General features: G+C 35.5%; 1 protein-coding gene across 28 annotated transcripts in view; it reads left to right on the top strand.

Moving 5' to 3' along the window:
• The window catches only part of BPTF (bromodomain PHD finger transcription factor), a 142,480-nt gene that overhangs the window by 59,172 nt on the left and 61,519 nt on the right, over positions 1-21,789 (top strand). For 25 of the 28 annotated variants that reach the window (XM_070482095.1, XM_070482093.1, XM_070482087.1 and 22 more), the window contains 4 exons: positions 10,839-11,027; positions 15,318-15,505; positions 16,762-17,117; positions 17,533-17,664. In XM_070482095.1, coding sequence (XP_070338196.1) covers positions 10,839-11,027; positions 15,318-15,505; positions 16,762-17,117; positions 17,533-17,664 — 865 coding nt within the window. The remainder of the gene's footprint in view (positions 1-10,838; positions 11,028-15,317; positions 15,506-16,761; positions 17,118-17,532; positions 17,665-21,789) is intronic. The other 3 variants (XM_070482098.1, XM_070482092.1, XM_070482084.1) reach the window with 2 other exon arrangements.

Below are 21,789 nucleotides of genomic sequence, written 5' to 3'. Positions count from 1 at the left end.
GAGAGTTCTAACTGCTCTACATCCTTGTCAACACTTGGTAATATCAGTGTCGTTCTTTCATTTTTTAAAAATTTTTTACTTAAGCCATTCTGGTAGGAATGTAAGAATATCTTATTGTTTGAACTTGCAGTTCCCTGATGACTAAGGATGTTGAGCACGTTTGTGTGTGTGTGTGTGTGTGTGTGTGTGTGTGCCGCCAGGGCATTTGGGTATCTTCTTTTGTGAAGTGCGTGTTGGTTCCTTTGTTCATTTTCTATTAAGTGGTCTTTTCTTTTGTTTGTGGTTGTTTCATGAGGAAAGGTAAATCCAGTCCCTCTACTCCATCTTGACTGGAAGCAAAAGTTCCTACATTGATTTTTTTAAGTGTTAACCCAATCTCATATTCCTGGAATAAATACAAATTGGTTGTGATGTAATTTCATTCTTCTGTTTTGTTGTGTCTAGTTTATTAATATTTTGTTTAAAATTTTTGTATGTACTTTCATGAGTGAGATTGGCTTGCAATTTCTCGTCTCTGATAATGTCCACGTCAGGCTTTGGGGTCAGGATTATACTGGCCTCATAAAATGAGTTAAGTTCCCACTTTTCTTACTGTCTGCAAGAGTTTTTGTGGGTTGGTATTATTTATTCCTTAAATGTTTGCTGAAGTCATCTGGTCCTGGAGTTCTCACTGTGGGAAAGTTATCAGTTGTAGATTTCATTTCATTGGTAGATAGTGGGCTCTTTGTATTTTCTAATGTCAGTTTTAGTTGCGTTTTTCTAGGAATCTATCCATTTCATTTAAATTTTAAGTATTATTGGCATAATAACATTCTATCTTTTAAATGTCTACAGGATCTGTAGTGATGTTCTCTTTTTCCAATCCAGAAATTGCTTCTCTATTCTTTGTTAATCTCACAAGACAGTTAACAATTTTTATTAGTCTTTCTCTCTTTCTCTCTCGCCCTTTCCCTCTCTCCCTCTCCCTTCTTTCTTTCTTTCTTTCTGGTGATGAAGATTGGCCCTGAGCTAATATCTGTTGCCCATCTGCCTGTTTTTGCTGGAGAAAGATTGTTTGTGAGCTAACATCTGTGCCTGTCTTCTTCTGTTTTGTACATGGGATGCTGCCACAGCATGGCTTGACGAGTCATGCGTAGGTCTGCACCCGGGATCCAAACCTGTGAACCCTGGGTTGCCAAAGTGGAGCATGCAAACTTAACCACTATGCCCTTGGGCCAGCCCTTTTATTAGTCTTTTTAAAGAAATAACTTTTGGCTTTGTTGATCCTCTCTGTTGTATGTATTTGGGTTTTTTTTCGTTGTTTATTTCTGATCTTATCTTTAGTATTTCCTTCCTTTTATTTTCTTTGAATTTTTGTGGATTTTCCCCCCTGCTGATTTTTTAAAAGAATCATTTTATTGAGGTGTAATTGACATACAAAAAGCTGTACATATTTAGTGATACAACTGATAAGTTTGGAGCTAAATATGGACCCTTGAAACCATCACCACAATGTGTGGTATAAATGTGTCCATCACCTCCAGAAGTTTCTTACACCCTCTTTATTATCTTTTCCCTTAGCTTCTTAAGATGAATGCTTTGATGATTTTTAGTTTTTATTTATTTTTTCTATGTCTGCTGTCAAGGCTATAAGTTTCCCTCTGTATACTACTGTAGCTACATCCCATGAACTTTTGTAGGTTATATTGTCCTTATCATTCAATTTCAAGTATTTTCTAATTTCCATTATGATGTATTTTTGTTGTTGTGTTTTGTTATAAACCCATTGCTTGTTTAGAAATACACTGCTTAATACCCAAACATTTGGAGATTTTCTAGTTATCTTTTTGTTATTGATTTCTAGTTTAACCTACTGTAGTCAGAGAACATTCTATACATGATTTATGTCCTTTAAGACTTGTTGAGGCTTGTTTTATGGTCCAGCGTTTGGTTAATGTTGATAAATGTCCCATGTACACTTGAAGAGGATATGCATTTTTAATTGTTGGTGCAGTACAGGACAATTAGATCAAGGTTTTTATTTTTTTTAATTCTTATTGAGGTGACATTGTCTTATAACATTATATAAATTCAGGTGTACGTCATATTTCAACTTTTGTATAGACTGCATCTTGTTCACCACCAAAAGTCTGGTTTCCATCCGTCACTGTACACATGTGCCCCTTTACCCCTTTCACACCCCCACCCACACCCTTCCCCTCTGGTAACCACTAGTCTGTTCTCCTTATCTGTGTGTGTGTGTGTTTATCTTTCACATATGAGTGAAATCATGCAGTAATTGTCTTTCTATCTCTGACTAAATTCGCTTAGCATAATACCCTCAAGGTCCATCCATGTTGTGGCAAATGGCAAGATGCCATCTTTTTTTTATGGCTGAGTAGTATTCCATTGTATGTATATATATCGCATCTTCTTTATCCGTTGATCTGTTCATGAGCACTTAGGTTGCTTCCAGGTCTTGGCTGTTGTGAATAATGCTGCAGTGAATAGAGGGATACATCTTCTTTTTTAATTAGTTTTTGTGTTCTTTGGATAAGTATCCAGAAATGGAATAGCTGGATCATATGGTGTTTCTATTTTTGATTTTTTGAGGAATCTCCTTACTAGTTTTCCATATTGGCTGCATCAGTTGCATTCCCATCCCTTTTCTCCACATCCTTTCCAACACTTGTTATTTTGTCTTTTTAATAATAGCCATTCTGACAGGAATGGTGTGATATCTCATTGTAGTGTGTTGTTTTGTTTTTTAAAGATTGGCACCTGAGATAACACCTGTTGCCAGTCTTCTTTTTTTTTTTTTTCTCTCTCTTTCTCCCCAAATCCCCCCAGTACCTAGTTGTATATTTTAGTTGTGGGTTCTTCTAGTTGTGGCATATGGGACGCTGCCTCAGTGTGGCCTAAGGAGTGGTGCCACGTCCGCGCCCAGGATCTGAACCAGCAAAACCCTGGGCTGCCGAAGTGGAGTGCAAGAACCTAACCACTCGGCCATGGGGCTGGCCCTACTCGTAGTTTTGATTTGCATTTCTGTAATAATTAGTTATGTGGAACATCTTTTCATGTGCCTGTTGGCCACCTGTATATCTTCTTTGAAAATATGCGTATTCAGATCCTCTGCCCATATTTTGATCAGGTTGTTTTGTTGTTGTTGAGTTGTATGAGTTCTTTATGTATTTTCGATTTTAATCCTTTATCAGATGTATTATTGCAAATACCTTTTCCCCATCAATATGTTGTCTTTTCATTTTGTCAGCGGTTTCTTTTGGTGAGCAGAAGCTTTTTAGTTTGGTGTAGTCCCATTTATTATTTTTTTTCCTTTGTTTTCCTTGGCAGAAGAGACATTAAAAAAGATACTGTTAAGACCAATGTCAAAGAGTGTACTGCCTATTTTCTTCTAGGAGTTTTATGGTTTCAGGTCTTACATTCAAGTCTTTAGTCCATTTTGAGTTAATTTTTACGTATAGTGTCAGATAATGGTCTACTTTCATTCTTTTGCATGTGGCCGTCCAGTTTTCCCACCACCACTTATTGAAGAGACCTTCCTTTCTCTATTATATGTTCTTGGCTCCTTTGTCAAAAATTAGCTGCCCGGGTCAAGATTGTTCAAATCTGTATCCTTGTTACATTTTGTTTTTCTCTGTGCAAGATGTTTTAAAATTATTTCTAAACTATTTACTGTGGGGTTGCCTTTTTCTCTCAATTTTTTTCAGTTTTGCATTGTATAGTTTAAAACTATGTTATTAGGTGCACATAATTTTTATATTTTCTCATTGGATTAACTTTATCATTGTGTAATGTCTTATCTTTAACATTTCTAAAGTACAGCAACTTTCTTTTGGTTTGTGTTTGTATTGTATATCTTTTGTGGAATAGAAAGATTTTTTTTTTTAAAGATTTTATTTTTTCCTTTTTTTTTTTTTATTAATGTTATGATAGATTACAACCTTGTGAGATTTCAGTTGTACATTTTTGTTAGTCATGTTGTGGGTACACCACTTCCCCCTCTGTGCCCTCCCCCCACCCCCCCTTTTCCCTGGTAACCACCTATCAGATCTCCTTATCAATATACTAATTTCCACCTATGAGTGGAGTCATATAGAGTTCGTCTTTCTCTGACTGGCTTATTTTGCTTAACATAATACCCTCGAGGTCCATCCACGTTGTTGTGAATGGGCCAATTTTGTCTTTTTTTATGGCTGAGTAGTATTCCATTGTGTATATATACCACATCTTCTTTATCCAATCATCAGTTTCTGGGCATGTAGGCTGGTTCCACGTCTTGGCTATTGTAAATAATGCTGCGATGAACATAGGGGTGCAACGGACTCTTGAGATTTTGGAATAGAAAGATTTTAAAAAATAATCTGAGAATTTAAAATCTTTTTAGAAATACATCTTCAGAATCTCTTTAGAAATACATTTATTTTAGAATTTCTTTGGAAATGTGTGTATTATTTCAAGCTATGTCTTATAATGAAGTCTTGTGAGAGAGCTCTATCATTTTCATATGATAGATGACATTATGCAAAGTAAAAATTACAAATTTATGGTTAAAAATTTATGGGAGTGAGAACATAAGAAAAATTGGGCAGATTTCATATTGGGTATGATCAGTGATCAGAGAGGTTTTATGTGGCTAAGACTGAGGCTTAAATTGAAAAGTTGGGCCGCATTTAAGGAAAGATTGGTAGACATCACTTTAAGAAGTTAAGCTATTAAGACCTGTTCCTCAGATTGTTTTCCCCCTGCATCGGCATTCCAGACATTTCACTTTAGTTCATGAAAATGGTTATGTTGCCAAAAACGACCCCAAATAGCAAGTATGCTGTTTAGTATTCAGTGTAACTTTTTTGTAGTTAACAAAAGGCTCAATTTCAGAATTGCACTTTTGTCCTGGATTTTAGATTAGGAACTTTTTTTTTTTACTAGAATGTTGAATTTTAAATTTATAAGGGGCACATATCTTGCTAGCATCTTAAACTCAAATCCACTGTTGGAAATCTGTATTCAAACATACACTGTAGACAGCATTTCTTTTATTGAAGTTATGCTTCTATATTTAATCCCTGAGATTAGGAAAATATCAGTAATAGATAAAACTGGCTTTATTTCAGTAACTGTAATTGCTTTGAAAGTGTTTCCATGGACATATTGAAACTCTAATATTTATAAAGTTGAACTGTAAGAACATATTGACTTAACCTATTTCTTAACTTTTTTGGATAATGACATCTTAAAAGATAGTACTTTGTTTTAGTTTTGAATTTTATTACAAGAGAAATTCAGTGGATAAGAGGCTGTGGATACTGGTGCTGAACTGACGCCTTCTGCCACACTGGTGCCTTACTGAGGTGGTTGGTAATAGTTAGGAGGGTCTGCAGTTAAATAGGCTTCTTGCTTATTCTTTTTCATGTGTTTGTTTTTAGTTTCTAGTCTTCTGTATTCTGGTTATGTATTTTACCTCATGCTTTCCTTTTAAAAAAGTCCCCTTTTACCTTCAAGTAGGAAAGTTACTTTTTTCTTTGTCATTTTTTGCTGAGAATTTTTTGTTTTTTAAGCTTTGGTATTTATGTTCAAAAGTTGAAGTTCAAGGTCTATATATAATTTCGGTTTGCGGGATAACTACAAAAAGTTTCCTGTTATTCATTTACAGTGTTTATGATGTCCAGTGAAAATAGTATTGTAAATACCAAAGCCTTTAATATTTGCTTTAGGGCTGGAACATTTGCACTGTGTGGATTAAAACACACATGTAGGTAGGTGAGACTTTCTTTGTGGTGTTTTGAAGCACATGCTTGAGATTTCCTTAACTTGGTAGCCTAATGAAATAAAGAGGTGAAGAGTTCTAGAGAAGTTATTTTTAAAAAACATAACCAGTGTTCTAAACTGAAATGGAGGAAAACATTGTTTTGCATTTGTTTGGATCTTAACTTGGGACAAATTAACCAAAAAACTGTGTATTATGAGTTTGTGATAGTCCTCAGCTCACTAACACCTTGAAAGTTTAAAGGGATAGAATCTGAACTCAGTTTCTCTTCAGTGGGTTAATAGTTTTTTTTTTTTAGATCAGAATACCTAGTAGGGGATTGATTGTCCGTTCTGTTCTTTTTGTTTGTGTGTGAGGAAGATTCGCACTGAGCTAACATATATGCCCTTCTTCCTCTACTTTGTATGTGGGATGCTTCCACAGCATGGCTGATGAGTGGAATAGGTCCGTGCCCAGGATCTGAACCTGGAAACCCAGGCCACCGAAGCAGGGCGCATGCAACTTGAACCACTTGGCCACGGGACTGGCCCCTTCATTTCTATTCTTTATGAAGTACCATTATCTCCCTAATAGCATAGAGCACTTTCTATGAAGTATTTTAAGACGAGTATAGTCAATATCTCTTAAGTTACTATCCAAGAAATTTTTCTTCGTTAAAACCATACTTGGGTATATTATGTACTGAAAATGTTTTTGTGGGCTGGTCTAAAACCTAATCACTTTTTCTTACCTTTCTATGAGAAAATGTGCTCTGAACTCTGAGTTCATAGTGAGGGGGTATCTTTATATACTATTGCATTATTTGCGAAGATGGTTTTAGACAGTTATAAATTAGGAATACTGCACTTCACAAATCTAGATCTACAGCTGTAAAAGGAATGATTAGTGAGGAATTCGATGTTATTTGTGTGAGACTGACTTCTTTTCTTTCAAATATATAAGTTTTCCCAACATGAGTAAGTTGATTGTGTTAATGGTTTGTAGCTGTCAGATTTTAAATCTGCCATTTCTAGCTTTCATATAAAATTTTTTTATTATGAAAATTTTCCAACATACACAAAAGTCAAGAGAATAGTATAATGATTCCCCATATATTTAACACTTAGATTAAAAATGACCAAGATCTTGTCATTCTTGCTTCCCCCATGCTTTTTTTTTAAAAAACTCCTTTTTCCTCCCCTTTTTTTGGGCTCAAATTTAAAAAGTGTTCCCCCTTTGGTGCCAGGTATATTGTATTAGATAAATCATAATCCCTAATTAATTATACTCATCATTGGTCATTGCACAGTCTTCCTTAATTTATTTATTCAGGTTTTAAATTATCTTTAATAATGAGTCAAACACTCAGGAACCTATAGCCCAAAACAAAAAGCTAAGTCCTGCTTTGAAACTAAGCTGCGTCTGACCATATCCCTGATCCCACTCCCTGTCCCCAACCTGAAGTGACTGGCACCCTGAATCCTGTGTTCATTGTTACCTTCTTTCCTTTTTATAAGGGAAACCCAGTAGAATTAACGAGTTGAAACTGGAGGTCAAAGTGATGTATAACCCACATAGTTTTGCTTCATTGAGATGATCTGCATGATTTGCTAAAAACTATGTATTTCTGTTTTAGTTGTTTTAAATTTTATAGCAAGTGTATTTTCTTAAGTATATCTTATTAAGTGTGTTGTGTTAAGTGTAACTTTTTGGAAATTAATTTTTTACTTTATATTACTAAAAGAATGTTGTATGTTGCTGGAGTTCTTTCATATGAACTGCATTATGATATTCCTCTGTGTAACTGTACCACAGTTTATTTATCCCCTTTCTTATTGATGTGAGTTTCTTTCCTACTGCAGTATTTTAAGAAAATCCCAGACATCATGTTATATCAATCCTACATACATCTCTAAAGAATGTGGCCATTTTTTTATGTAATTACAGTGCCATCATCATTCTAATAAAATTGACAGTTCCCTAATATCATCGACTATTCAGTCAATTTAAATTTCCTCACTTGAAAATTTTTTAGTTTTTTACATTTGCTGTATTTGAAATAACTCCAAATAAGGTCCCCCATGACATGACATATCATATCTCTTGAGTCTCTTAATCTAGAACACTCTCCCCTTCCCTGACTTTTTTGTGTCATATGCTCTTGACTTGTTGAGGAATCCCAGTGTATCCTCCTATGGAAGATCCCACATCCAGGATTTGTGTTTCCTTTCTCTTAGTGTTGTTTCATTTGTTCTAAAAGCTTGATTAAATTCATTCACAACTGTTTCTGGCAAGAATACTTCATAAGCTGTGTGCTGGGTCCTTCACATCATATTGCATTGAAAGGCTCATAATGTCTGTTCCGCCTTTACAAATGCTGAGACTGATCAGTGAATTCACCTGGTGACATCGAAAAGTTTGCTGTTAACCTCTCATTCACTGATGATCTTTCCAGAATTAGTTATCTGTTTGGAGGCTGTAATACGATGATTTCTAATTCTGTCATTTTTTTCTGTATTTTTTTATCTGGAATTCTTCTGTAAAGAATTTCCCATCATTAACTATGGCTATTTGAATACCTTGAAATATAGTTAAAGTAGGGATAAATGCTTTATTATTTCTTTTAAATTCAAGTTTTCCTAGCCAGGAGTTGGTGTCCATTTACCTTCAGTGGTGACTCATGAGTTACGGACTTTTGGAGGAGGAATGTGGCTTTCTCATTTTAAGTATCAGTTTGAACTCATGGGTCTTTATGGATCCACTTTGTTTCAGTCAGTTGTCATTCATTTTTTTTATATTGACCAGTGGGGGCGCCTTCATGTTGGCTTTGAGTCTTTTGCTGCAACCCCAGTAGTCTTTGATAGCTTCCTTGCTTTTTGGCAGAATAAGCTGTCTGAGGCTTATCTTATACATTTCCTGCCCCAGACCTGGAATCAGTCATTCCAGTCTGCTTGCAGAAGCCCTGGTTCCTTTTAGTGGGTGGTGATATTTAGAGACCACAGCAGGCGCCCAGGAGTACTTACTGCGCTTGGGCTCTCACTGTCTCTAGGCTTTTTTGGTGGGTAGTGTTAGGAAATATGTGTTTTTGAAAAGAAAAAGACCATCAATTCATGTGAACATTTCAAATTCAGATTGAGGATTGGGTACTTAGTTTCTTTTACACTTGTATCTCTTTTCTCTTGCACTGAAAGTGAAAGCCTTAGTTCCTAACAACAGTAACTTAAGTACGTATTTGCTTTATCCCTGATACTGTCTGGTCATATGTTTTTATTAATATCCTGATGTGCATTAATAATAAAAATTATTTTATGTATCATAGTATTTTCATAATACCAGTATTACTGCTGACAGACTACTGAATGGCATGTAAGGTTTTTTTGCATCTCTTTATTTATCCGTATATCATAGTTCCAGTAAGGCCATACACTCAAAATACTGTGTTTCAAAATCACTTGAAACATTTTTTTCTTTGTGTGGTTATGCCAACAACTTGATAGACAGTTAGGTTTATTTGTTTCAGTTTGTTTTCACTTTTTAGAGATAGCATTTCTAACTTTAATTTTTTAAAAATGTAAAACATTTGCATGATTCCAAAGTCAGACTATGTAACTGTATATTCAGAGAATTTTCTCTTCCATCCCTTCTTTCTCTAGCTAACCATTTCCTTCCCTTTCCTTATGGGTAGCCATTTTTATTAATTTTTGGTTATTCTTCCAGTGGCTTTTTTGGTAAATAAAAACAAAATATGTCCATAAGTTCATATTTATCTCCCCTTTTTACACAAAAGTTAGCCTACTGTAAGTACTGTTTTGCACCTTTTTACATTTAGTCTTGAGATCATTCCATATGTGGATATAGTGATTTCCTCAGTCCTTGTTATAGTGCATGATATTTCCTTGATTTCTTTTATTCACCCAGTGCCCTATTGATGGACATTTTGTTTGTTTCTTGTCTTTTGTCGTTATAAATGATACTGCAATGAATAGCTCTCTAAATAAGTAATTTAGCTCTTTTGCCAGTGTTTTTGGGGTAGATTTCTGGACATGGGATTGCTGGGTTAAGAGTAAATGCACATGTAATTTTTCTAGATATTGTCAGTTCATTTTTATTCGCTGCCACCATTTTGCACTCCCACAGCAATGTGCGGGAGTGCCTTTCAAACCCACCGTCTCTCCTCCAGCTGAGAGTGTCGTGACAGTTGGATTTTTGCCAGTCTGATTAGCTGAGAAGTAGTTTTTCCACATAGTTTTACTTTGCCTTTCTCTTAGTTTGAATTAAGGGAGCATATTTCCATATGTTTAAAGGCCATTTTCATTTCTTTTGTGACTGTTCATACATTTTCCCATTTTTCTGTCAGGTGGTTGGGTTTTTTCCTCAAAAAAATTTAGGAGCTCATTATACATTAGGGATAGCCTTTGTGATAAACTGTCACCCACTTTTTAGTTTAGGGAATTGATTTAAAGGGTATCTCATTAGGGGCAGAACGAGATGCAGAAGGCTCTTAATTTCTGAACTTCCACAGAGAGGCCTAGGTTTTCAGTTTGTGGTAGTGTACATTTTGATGTACTTTTAGTGTATATGCTCTTCGTGATGCTGTTAAATTGTTCTTAAATTGACAAGCTCTTAGGCATTACCTTATAGTTAATTTGGGGGCATAGAATTCATGCAGAAAACCTTAGAGATAAATAATCCTGTCTAATTCTGTTTCTAATATGGTTTGAATACTTTTTTGAAAATAATATAAATTTCAGATTTGAGAGATTATCTCAACAAAACCACTTCTGTAATAGGTTTTGTGAGATAATTATATCACTTGATTATTCTTTGGCTGTGGGGTATCTGAAAGATTATCTGCCTTGTGCTCTAGACTAAGGTGATAAGAGTCTGAGTTAATAGAGTAGGAGACTTAAACAATAACTCATAGGGTGTTGCTTAGAAATTTCTTTTTGAACTTTGCATTATTCATACATGAGCAGCTTTTCTTTTTAAAAATCTAGCTTTGTAACGCAGTCCTAAAGCAATTAAATGTCTTTTCTGACAATTAGTTATTTTGATGTGATTTCCAATTTAAAAATCAGATATTCTATTTTTCTAGAAGAACCTAACAAGACATGTGACAGCAGTAACACTAGTGCTCCCACTACCTCCATCCAGCCTAATCTGGAAAACAGTAACAGCAGCAGTGAATTAAATTCCTCCCAGAGTGAATCTGCTAAGGCAGCTGGTGATCCTGAAAATGGAGAAAGAGAATCCCATACACCTGTCTCTATTCAAGAAGAGATAGGTAAGAATACACTTCATACATTACAGCAAGCTTTTTAATTTTTTTAATTTTTAATTTTTTAAATTAAAGTTTGATGGGGGTGGGGAAGATTTAGATTTTCTTTTCCTTTTTATTCTTTTTTTTTTCCAACACAAGTAGCATTTGTATTCATTGTTTTTATTTAAAAAATACAAAAGCACACAGGGAAAAATATTTCTTTTTCACACCCCCTTCCCAAAGGTAACCACCATCAACAATTTGGTGTGTAACATTTTATGTCTTTCTCCGTGCAGTTATCCTAATGTCTGTATGTTTACAAAAAGGTTTTTTTTTGTTTTGTTTTTTTTAACATAAACGGGATCATTCTGCATGTATTGTTCTGCATCTTGCTTTTTTTGACTCAGTAATACATACAGGGGATCTTTTCATGAAAATTGAATCCATTCTTTTTTTAACTGCTGCATGATACTCTACAGTATGGATGAACCATAATTCATTTACTATTTCTCTATTAATGAACATTTAGGCTGTTAACAGTTTTTTCATTATTTCAAATAGTGGTGCTTTTTAACATCCTCAACATATATCTTTGTGTGCTTTCGCAAGTATTTCTGGCAGAATAGAAACAGTTAAATGGAATTGCTGGGTCGAATGGTAGGTACATTTAAAAAATAGTGATGGCTACTGCTTAATTGTACATTAAAAGGGATTTATAGCAATAATTTACATACATATGTCTTTCATCGTACTCTCACCTAAATTCAACATCATCAATCTCTTACATTTTTACTAATGGTGAAAATTATTTCATTTAAAAATTTGTGTATCCCTGCTTACTAATGTGATTGAGTTTCTTTTCATGTGTTTATTGAACTTTCTGTAAATTGCTTATTCATGTCTTTTACTCATTTTTTTCTATCGAGTTTTGATATTTTTCCTTAATGAGTTTTAGGAATGCTTTATGTATTATGGCTATTAATCTTTGATTTTACAACTATACTTGTATGATTTCTTGTTTTTTTAACTCTTTCTGTTATCTTGTATGGAAATTTTTACATTTTTATGTAGTTAAATTTATCAGTCTTTAGAGTTTCTCTGGATTTTGTTTAAGGAAGGATTTTGTGGTCTTAAGGAAGACCATCCCCATCCCAAGAATATACATATGTTTTACAGTATTTTCACATAATGCTTCTATAACTTTGCTTTTAATCCTTTTGGAATATAACTTTGTGTATGGTATGAGATGGAAATGTATTTTAATTAGGACTTTTTCAGTTGCAAGTGACCCAACCAGCTTAAACTTCCTTAAGTGAAAAGGCGATCTAATTAGCTCATGTAGTTGGTAAGTCCAAGCCATCATCAGGCCTAACTGGACCCCAGGTATCAAAACTCTGTCTTCTCTTTCCCTCTCACATTTTGGGTCTGCATATGTTTGTGTGTTAACTTCATTCTCTCCTAATACAGACAGGCTTTTTCCAAGTGCAGGGAAGATGACATCAGCGGTTTGTATTCGTATCTTTCCAAGGTCTGTGACCCAAAGACAAGGCCCTTACTCCTGCTCCAAATCAAAAGTCCTTGAGGAACGAATTTGAGTGGCCTACCTTGGACATATTGTTCCCACTCCTGTGGCCAGGGCAGGCAAGGTATTATGATTGATGGCTCCAGCAAAAGTGTATGATTGGAGTGGGGTAGGAGTGGTTTTCCAAAGAAAGAGGGATGCTGTAAAGAGAGAAAACAGTAAATATCCACATTTTCACCCTTTAGTAGCCCAGCAGAAACGTGTGTTCAGATTCACAAGTACTTCTGCCTACCATGTTGGCAAAGATCTCAGCCCAACTGAAACTTTTTCAGAAACTTCATTCCCAAAATTACATCTGGTGATTGTAATTGTATCTGGGATTTCTGTGTGTTGTGTGCTGTTTTTGATAAGGTTTGGATGTGGCTTATGTTGATCTCACAATCCGTGAGCCAAATTATGAATTTAACTATCTGTAACATTCATTATCCTGATAGTGAAGGATGTTCTTCATTAAATCTGGTTGCCATTGGTTTTCTGGGAGGATGGGTGTGTATAAGAAGTGAGAAGTATGTGGTTAGATCCCCCTTCTGGAGGCCGTTCTGCTTCGGCAGCCTAGTTCCTACTGGCTGTTTCAGGGATGGGTTGCTGGGGATTGCTGTAGGTTTGAAGAATCATATGTTCTAGTTTGGCGGGTTTGGAGTTTTTCCTGGCATGAGCACCCCCTGTTGATTCCCTGGGTACCCAGCTATTACCTAATGTCCAGAAACTTTGGCTCAGGGTCCCTGAAGGTAAACTTTCTCTACTTGCCCAGTTTGTCTGCTTAGCGGACCAATAGCCCTAGACCTCGTATGAATAAAGTCTGTGTAGGATTTTGCCTCCTGACATCATTAAACAATGAGCTACAGAGGCTGGGGTAAAGTAGCTCTGTCCTCTGCCTCCAGCCCGCATTGCAGTGATTCATTCCTTTATAATAGGAGGAATGTGGCCTTTGGGCAGGGGTATTAGATAAGGACGTGTACTCTCAGCCTGGGTCCCTTTCTCTGCCCCTTTTCAAGTCTTCTCTTCTTTACCTTATTTGCACTGAACTCAGCAAGTGGCAAAGGATTATTGGATTGTTGGCTCTAAATTGAGGGGCTTCTTTTTAAAAGCGCTGTGCCATTCCCTTGCTTCTTTTAGGAAGTCCAGCCTAGACCAAACAATGTATAAGGAGTCTTTATAGTACGACTTTATAGATGATCCCAAGAAGTAGCCACCATAGTTCAACCTCTTGGCATAAAACTCCAGCGTGTGTAGACTCATGGTCTGAGACCCAAGGGAAAATTGTTGATAGTCTAACCAAGTGATTTGCTACCACACATCCAAGGTTACTAGCTTTCCAGCCTGGGATGGCAAGATACCCAGTACCCCTACCCCATCTTGACTTAGTGCCATATTTTGGGGTTCAAATCTTAAGGTACTCTACTGGACTGTTTAGAATTTATTGGTTGTAAGTGACAGAAATCCACAAGACTTACTTAAAAAGGGAATTGTATTGGCTCATACAATTGGAAAGTCCAGAGGTAGTGACAGCCTCGGGTGCAGTGTTGACCAGGGAGCCAAATGAGGTTACAAAGAGTCTTCCTCCCATATCCCACACTCCGCCCCTATGATGGGCTTATTGTCTCTTATTATAAAAAATTTTCTCCATGTTGTGGGGTAAAAGTAGCCAACTGCTAATTTATACCCTTTCTGCTCACTAATACAAAAAGCCAAGACCCTGTCTCCATCTCCAGATTTTAAAAATTGGGATAGGATGCTGAATGGCTTGGGCCAAGTAGCCCATCCTGGGACGGTCACTGTGGACAAGATACTTGATTTGCAGCCTGGCAGAATCATGTGATTGAAGTAGGGGGAAAGCATCTCCCCAAAGGAAAGAAGGGATGTTGAACAGATAAAATTAATGAATGTTTGCTGACTTGTCTTAACTTTTTATTTTTCAAAACAGATAACCAGTTTTCCCAATCCAGTTTTTTCCCTCTACTTAAAATGCCATCTTTATGATACGTACTATAGTAAATTTTCTGTTTGGTTTCTCATTTGCCAATGCCATACTGTCTTAATTTTAAAAAGCTTTATATTAGAAGAGAAAAATGAGATCTTGTTCAACTGTCAGGCTAGTGGAAATTGGATAGTAATGTGATGGTTTTAGAAGGTATAGAAATATTCAGCCAAAGTGAGATTCACGGGAAAGCAGAAATTGCCCCTTGGTAGTTAAATCTGTCACTTTAAAATTAAGTTACTATGAAAATGTGAGAGCCTTTATTATATTTAAAAAAATCTAATTCAGTTGATTTTCACATATATAATTATCTGAATACACAGGTAATTATCTAGATTCCTTAGAAAATTCATTTGGCTTTATGTTTATAAGCTTTAAACTATTAGGTATTTAAACAATTTCAATGGAAATCTTTCTAAAATTAAGTATATTCTTTACTTTTTTGTACAGAAATCCATATTGAATATATATAAGGCAACATTTTATTAGTGTGAGTTTTGAGTTATTATGTTTGTTACTTGTAAATTTGTGTCAGCCCTTCCTTTTTTCTAGCATATGAGCTTTGAAACATAACCTGGCATGTTTGAGTTTTCTGTAAAATAATGCATTTGCTTTGGCTATTCAAGGACTTTTTCTGTTTACTTTCTGGATCTTATATGTGTACCAGACATGAGTTTTGGATAAATAAGGTGTTATTATTATATATAATCTATTTACTGTTAGCAATTACTTTTGGCTTTTCATTTGATAACAGGTGACTTCAAATCAGACAAGTCTAATGGGGAGATAAGTGAGTCTCCTGGAGGTGGAAGAGGGGCATCTGGTTCAACGCGGATTATCACCAGATTACGGAATCCAGACAGCAAACTTAGTCAGCTGAAGAGCCAGCAGGTGGCAGCCGCAGCCCATGAAGCAAATAAATTATTTAAGGAGGGCAAAGAGGTGTGTTTAAAACAAAAGTCTCTTAGGGGTGAGAAGTTATAGGCCTACTCTTCAATTGTATTTTCTCCACTTCCAAGAGTACAGTGGGTAACAAGATTAAAAGTGATAGGTTTATACTGTGATAAGTATAGTTGTGTACCCAAATTTCACTCCATGCATAGAAATGCTGTAAATGGGTGGTATACTTTCTTAGTATATGATTAGTTTTGTTGTATGTTATTTAAAGAGATAGAAGCTTCTTTTTCACATATGGTAATGAGTTGGCTATTTGTGGGCTTTGTTAAAGAGTTGCAGATGATTTAGCTCATTTCTAGCTATAATCATTTTAGGTGAGCCTGCAGCTAAAGGATGAGACTTCCCCCTCAGTAGGAGACGATAGTGCAGAGAACAGCACAGCATCCCAGCACTGATGAAGAACAGCAAGATGGAAGCTAGGATTCTGCCCCCCAGCTAGCCATGGTGACAGAACAATGGCCACAACTGTGTCTCCCAGATCTGTGAATTATTTGTCCTGTGGATATGCAAGAATATACAGTGTTCTTAACATCAGGAATTGCTTTAAAGCTGTGACTTTCAAGCTTCTTTTTCATTCTGACCCTCAATAAGACGTTTTTCATAGCAACCCCGTACACATGTTCAAAAGTTTCCTGAAATGGTATTTTACCTTACTGTGTGGGAAGCACTCTGGTATTTTCTCTTCTAGTCGAATCTATTTATTATACTCCATTTTTTAAAAAGCTAAATTAAATAAGGCCCACTGTTGATTTCACAGTCCACTAAAGGATTGGGACTGACTGACTGAAAACACTATTTTAAAGTATCCATGGGCTCTTATACTAAAGCTGGAATGATAAAAGAAGCAGAAGAAAAGATATTTTTAGGGATATATTTTTTGGGTAATAGTACCTATAAGGCCCTCCTTTTTCCCTAACCTGTATGTTATAGTCTTGAAATGATGATAGGTGAATGATTTATACCTACAATTTCGTGTGTATATTTGAGAAACATGAAAGTACTTAATGTCTGACTTATAATAGGCACTTAATAGAGATTAGTTTTCTTTCTTTCTGCAGGCATATCTTGGTTATTTATTTATAAACAAGTAGCTTTCACTTTTAACATAGCTTTTAAACTTCAAAAATTCTGTCATAGATATATATCTTATTTGGAGTGATAAATTACATATTATTGAACGACAGTTGGTTAGATTTACATCTTTGATATGAATAATAGAATCTTTTTATTTTCTCTATCAGGTACTGGTAGTTAACTCTCAAGGAGAAATTTCACGGTTGAGTACCAAAAAGGAAGTGGTCATGAAAGGAAATATCAACAATTATTTTAAGTTGGGTCAAGAAGGGAAGTATCGTGTCTACCACAATCAATACTCCACCAATTCCTTTGCTTTGAATAAGCACCAGCACAGAGAAGATCACGATAAGAGAAGGCATCTTGCACATAAATTCTGTCTGACTCCAGCAGGAGAGTTCAAATGGAATGGTTCTGTCCATGGGTCCAAAGTTCTTACCATATCTACTCTGAGACTGACTATCACCCAACTGGAAAACAATATCCCTTCATCCTTTCTTCATCCCAATTGGGCTTCACACAGGTAAAGGAAACTAAAGTTCATTTATTACTGTGAATATACTAAATATTTACAAAATGATTATTGCATGTGCACACTTTAAACTCCATCACCAGTGAATTGAATGAAGTAAGCTTAGCAGAATGCTGAAGGCGCAACATTTGAAAGATTTCAGGGAAGCAGAGACTTTATCCCTAACTAGTTGGAGGCCAGCCAGAGTTGCAGAACTTTGTAGAAAGTTTAAGGAATTGGAGGATAATTGGGAATGACCTCTGGGATTCCTTCCAGTGTCCAAAATCTATGCTTCTGTGCAGTATATTTATAGCTGCTTAACCTAGAAGCACATCGCTATAAGATGGAGTCATCATAAGTTACAACTCTTATGCTTTTAATTTAAAATCAGTGAAGTGAAATAATTGTTTTTCCTTCTGAAATACAGGGCAAATTGGATCAAGGCAGTTCAGATGTGTAGTAAACCCAGAGAATTTGCATTGGCTTTGGCTATTTTGGAGTGTGCAGTTAAACCAGTTGTGATGCTGCCCATATGGCGGGAATCTTTAGGACATACCAGGTAAGTGAATTCTGAGCTTTGCGAATGGTGTGTTTAGACTCCCTTTTGGAATATTAGTCTATTAATAATGCGAGTTATTGTATCTAAAAGACCATATTAAATACTTAACTCTTGTTGGCCTCATTTTCCTCCTTGATAGGATGTAAACGTGAATGAACATTAGTTCTTAGTTATGACATACGATTTCAATGAAGATCAAAAGAGACCAGCTGTATGAAAATAAAAATATTTTCTTAAAAAGCATTTTTATCGAATAGAAGGAACTCATTTTTTTTTTTTTGGGAACACTCATTTTTTGAATATCTTTTTTAGAATGTTCCAGGTACTGTGCTAGGCATCTGATGTATTTAGAGTTGCATGTCTGGCCAAAAACCATGTAGATCCTAAGTAGACCCAGGAGATAGTTAAAAAGAATAGATAAATTTTGTGACTTGAATCTACTTTTTTAGCCATATCAGATTTGTTTTTTAACTTTAGTTAGTTTTTAAAAAGTTATTATTACAAACTAAGATAAGCTTATGGTAAAAGATTATTATTCAGGGTGACAACAATCATTCTACCTTCCCTGCCCCTCTACAGGGCCCACTCTAAAGATAGAATTCTGTAATTTTTCTTTTTAAAGATTTTATTTTTCCTTTTTCTCCCAAAGCCCCCGGTACATAGTTGGGTATTTTTAGTTGTGGGTCCTTCTAGTTGTGGCATCTGGGATGCTCCCTCAGCATGGCTTGATGAGCGGTGCCATGTCCGCGCCCAGGGTCTGAACGGGCGAAACCCTGGGCGGCTGAAGCGGAGCGCACGAACTTAACCACTCGACCACGGGGCTGGCCCTGTAAATTTTTTAATGTAAATATATTTGTGTTTCTTTCTACATCTGTGTTTTATCTTATAATGAAAAGTTTTTTAAGAAAAATAAATTTATGCCTACTAAACATTTTGCATCTGTTAAGGGTTTCTCGCAATTTTCTTTGGTGTTTTCCCCACATAAATCTTGCGGATACTTTTTTTTTCTCTTTTCTCCCTCCTGTTGAATATAATTGCTGCTACCAGTAGAGGCTTCCACAAATGGAATGGAATGGGCTTAGTTCTTCCTAGGATAAAAAGGCAGGTTCAGAGAAGGTATCCTAGCCTGTGCATCCTGGGAGAGAGGAGCTAAATGAGGGGCACACCTTTATTCTGCTTCTTACTGCCCTCCTTTATCAGGGTAAAGCACAAGGAGAGTCAGAGGCATGTGTGAGGCAATACTCCATATTTCTGTTTTTTCATCTTGCATTTACCTCCAGATTTGCCCAAAACCATTCGGTCCCAACAATTCATCTATTCCGTGATTATCCTGAAACTTAGTTGGTGGATCAAGCAGCCATGTCTCTGGTGGCAGAGATCAATGCTTCAAGAACTAGAGCTAAGCCCAGTGTTATTAAATAAAGCTCCAATACTCAAACGTAGCTTAAAATGAATAGATGATACTGTTCATAAATTTGCTTCTAAAGAGTGAACATTCTAATGGAAAATGGAATGCAGCTGTTTAAAAAAAATAGAGGTTTTTGTTTTGTTCTTCCTTGCTTGTCATTATGACTAGTCTTCTAAACATGTTACTTAAAGTTATACAATTAGATCATGAATTGTATTAGGATGACACATCTGAAATACAAAAGAACTCTTTTTTAATATGATGAGGTGAGATAAAATAGAACACACTGAATTTTTAACAAATTAGAGGGGCTGGCCCGGTGGCACAGTGGTTAAGTGCACACGTTCCTCTTCTTGGTGGCCTGGGGTTCACCAGTTTGGATCCCGGGTGTGGACATGGCACTGCTTGACAAAAGCCAAGTTGTGGTAGGTGTCCCACTTATAAAGTAGAGGAAGATGGGCATGGATGTTAGCTCAGGGCCAATCTTCCTCAGCAAAAGGAGGAGGATTAGTAGTAGTTAGCTCAGGGCTAATCTTCCTCAAAAAAAAAAATTATATGGAAAGAGGCAATAAAAGAAAAGCTAAATTTGAAGGACAAGATGGAATGACTTGCCCTACCAGGTAACAAAACCCACTTGGGGTACCTATAATAATACTGTGCTATAGATGCAAAGATAAACAAATAGACCAGTGGCACAGAATAAACAGTCCAGAAAGAAACCAACCCATATATGGAAATATAATATATGATAGAGGTGGCATTAGAAAGGATGAACGAGTCAATAAAAGGTGATGAGGCAATCACTTATCCATATGGTGGAAAATTGGGTTCCATTCTTTGTATCATATGCAGTGTTCCAGGTAGAGTAAATCCTAAATGTGAAAAGCAAAACTTTAAAAATCCAAGAAAAAAATAAAGAGATTATCTTTATGACCTCGGAGTAAAGGAAGTTCCCTCCCTCTCTCTTCTTCCACTTCTCTTTTCCCTTCCATCTCTCTCTCTTTGTCTCCCTTTCCTTGTACTCTTTCCTTCTTCCTCCTTCCCTTTAATACTTCCTTCCTTTTCTCTCTCTCTTGATTGTTTTCTTTCCTTCCTGATTCATTCACTATCTTCCAAAACATACCTAAGATGGGCATTATTTCTTGCACTTATAAGCATGTTATTTATTAGATGAGAATGAATGTGCATATGTGTCTGTGTGTCTGCACATATTACAAGTGACTTTCCTTTTTTATGTTTAATATGTGGTATAAGCATAAGATTGTATGTAATATATAAGCTATAATGGGTAATAATAGAATGAACACCTGTGAATTCACCACCCAATTTAAAAAAAAGGACATTATCGTTATTGCAGCTGCTTTCCATTCGCATTACCTTGCCTCTCCTGAGAGGTAACCATAATTTTTAAGTTTGTGTTAGACCCTTCCTTTTACTATATGGTTTTATTACATATGTATATATCGGTAAACAGTGGGTTGTTGTCTGTTGTTTGAGTTTTGTAATAATGTATCATCCTAAAAGACTGAATCACAGACTGGTTAAAGGTACTTTTATTGTTTTATTATACTATAATCAAAAAATAGTATACACAATATGTTCAAGAACTCTACAATTCAATAAGAAAAAAATAAAATCATTTAGGGAAAAAAGGCCAAAGTTACAAAGATAATTAAAAGAGGAGGAAACATAAATAGCCAAGGAACATGGAAAGATACTTGGTAAGTATAGGTAAATGCACGTTAAAACTAGGGGCTTTTATTTCACATACATCAGACTCAGAAATTTAAAGAGTACTGGCAAATATGTGACATAATAGGAAGAGAATTGTGATACGTTGCTGATAAAAGAACAACCAGTGTAATGATTGCTGCAACCATGTTAGAGAAGAGTTTTGTAAAACAAAGTTGAAAATGCAGTTCTACTCCTAATCGAATACCTTAACAGAACCTTACATCTGTATGTGAAAAGATGTGTAGAAAGGTGTTCCTTATAATATTTTGTAACGGGGAAATTTGGTAACAATCCCTAAATGCCCATAATCAGACATGTTTACATTGTGTGATTCTTGAATGGACTACTATACAGCATTGAAAAAACACAAGAGTAGCAAGTCGCAATAAAATTGAGTCTCACAAGTGTCCAACAGAGTGAAAACAATTGTTTTTCTAAAAAGTACGTATAATGTGATTCCATTTATGTAAAGTTTAAAAGTGTGTATACTAATATAATGTTACAATATTGTTTAGGGATGTAGACATTTGATAAAAGTTTAAGGAAATGCAAGGGCTGTATGCTTACAACTTAAGAAATTTACTTCTAAGTAAATAACAATTGGACAAAGAAAAATCATATTTGAAACTAGAAAACTTTTTTAATTGAATGTTCATGACAATACTACATATATTGAAATTTGTGAGATGTAACTAAAGTTTACCCAGGGAAAATTGGTAGCTTTCAATGCTTAGATTAGAAAAGAAAAACTGCAAATTAATTAGCTAAGCATACATCTCAAGGAGTCAACCCAAAGAAAGGAAATATTAAGAAATAACAAATATTAAATATTTGATGAAATAGAAAACAAACATACCTTAGATAATATTATAATTTATAAACATCTGATGAGATTATCAGGAAAGAAAGGGGGAAAAAAGGAGAAAGCACAAATAAGCAAGATCAAGAATAAAAAAGGGAACATATCAAGCAATATTTCTGAT

This window comes from Equus asinus, chromosome 13 (genome assembly GCF_041296235.1).
Source record: "Equus asinus isolate D_3611 breed Donkey chromosome 13, EquAss-T2T_v2, whole genome shotgun sequence".
Taxonomy (NCBI): domain Eukaryota; kingdom Metazoa; phylum Chordata; class Mammalia; order Perissodactyla; family Equidae; genus Equus; species Equus asinus.
Note: the sequence above shows the minus strand (reverse complement) of the source record. Positions and strands in the feature narration are given on the sequence as shown.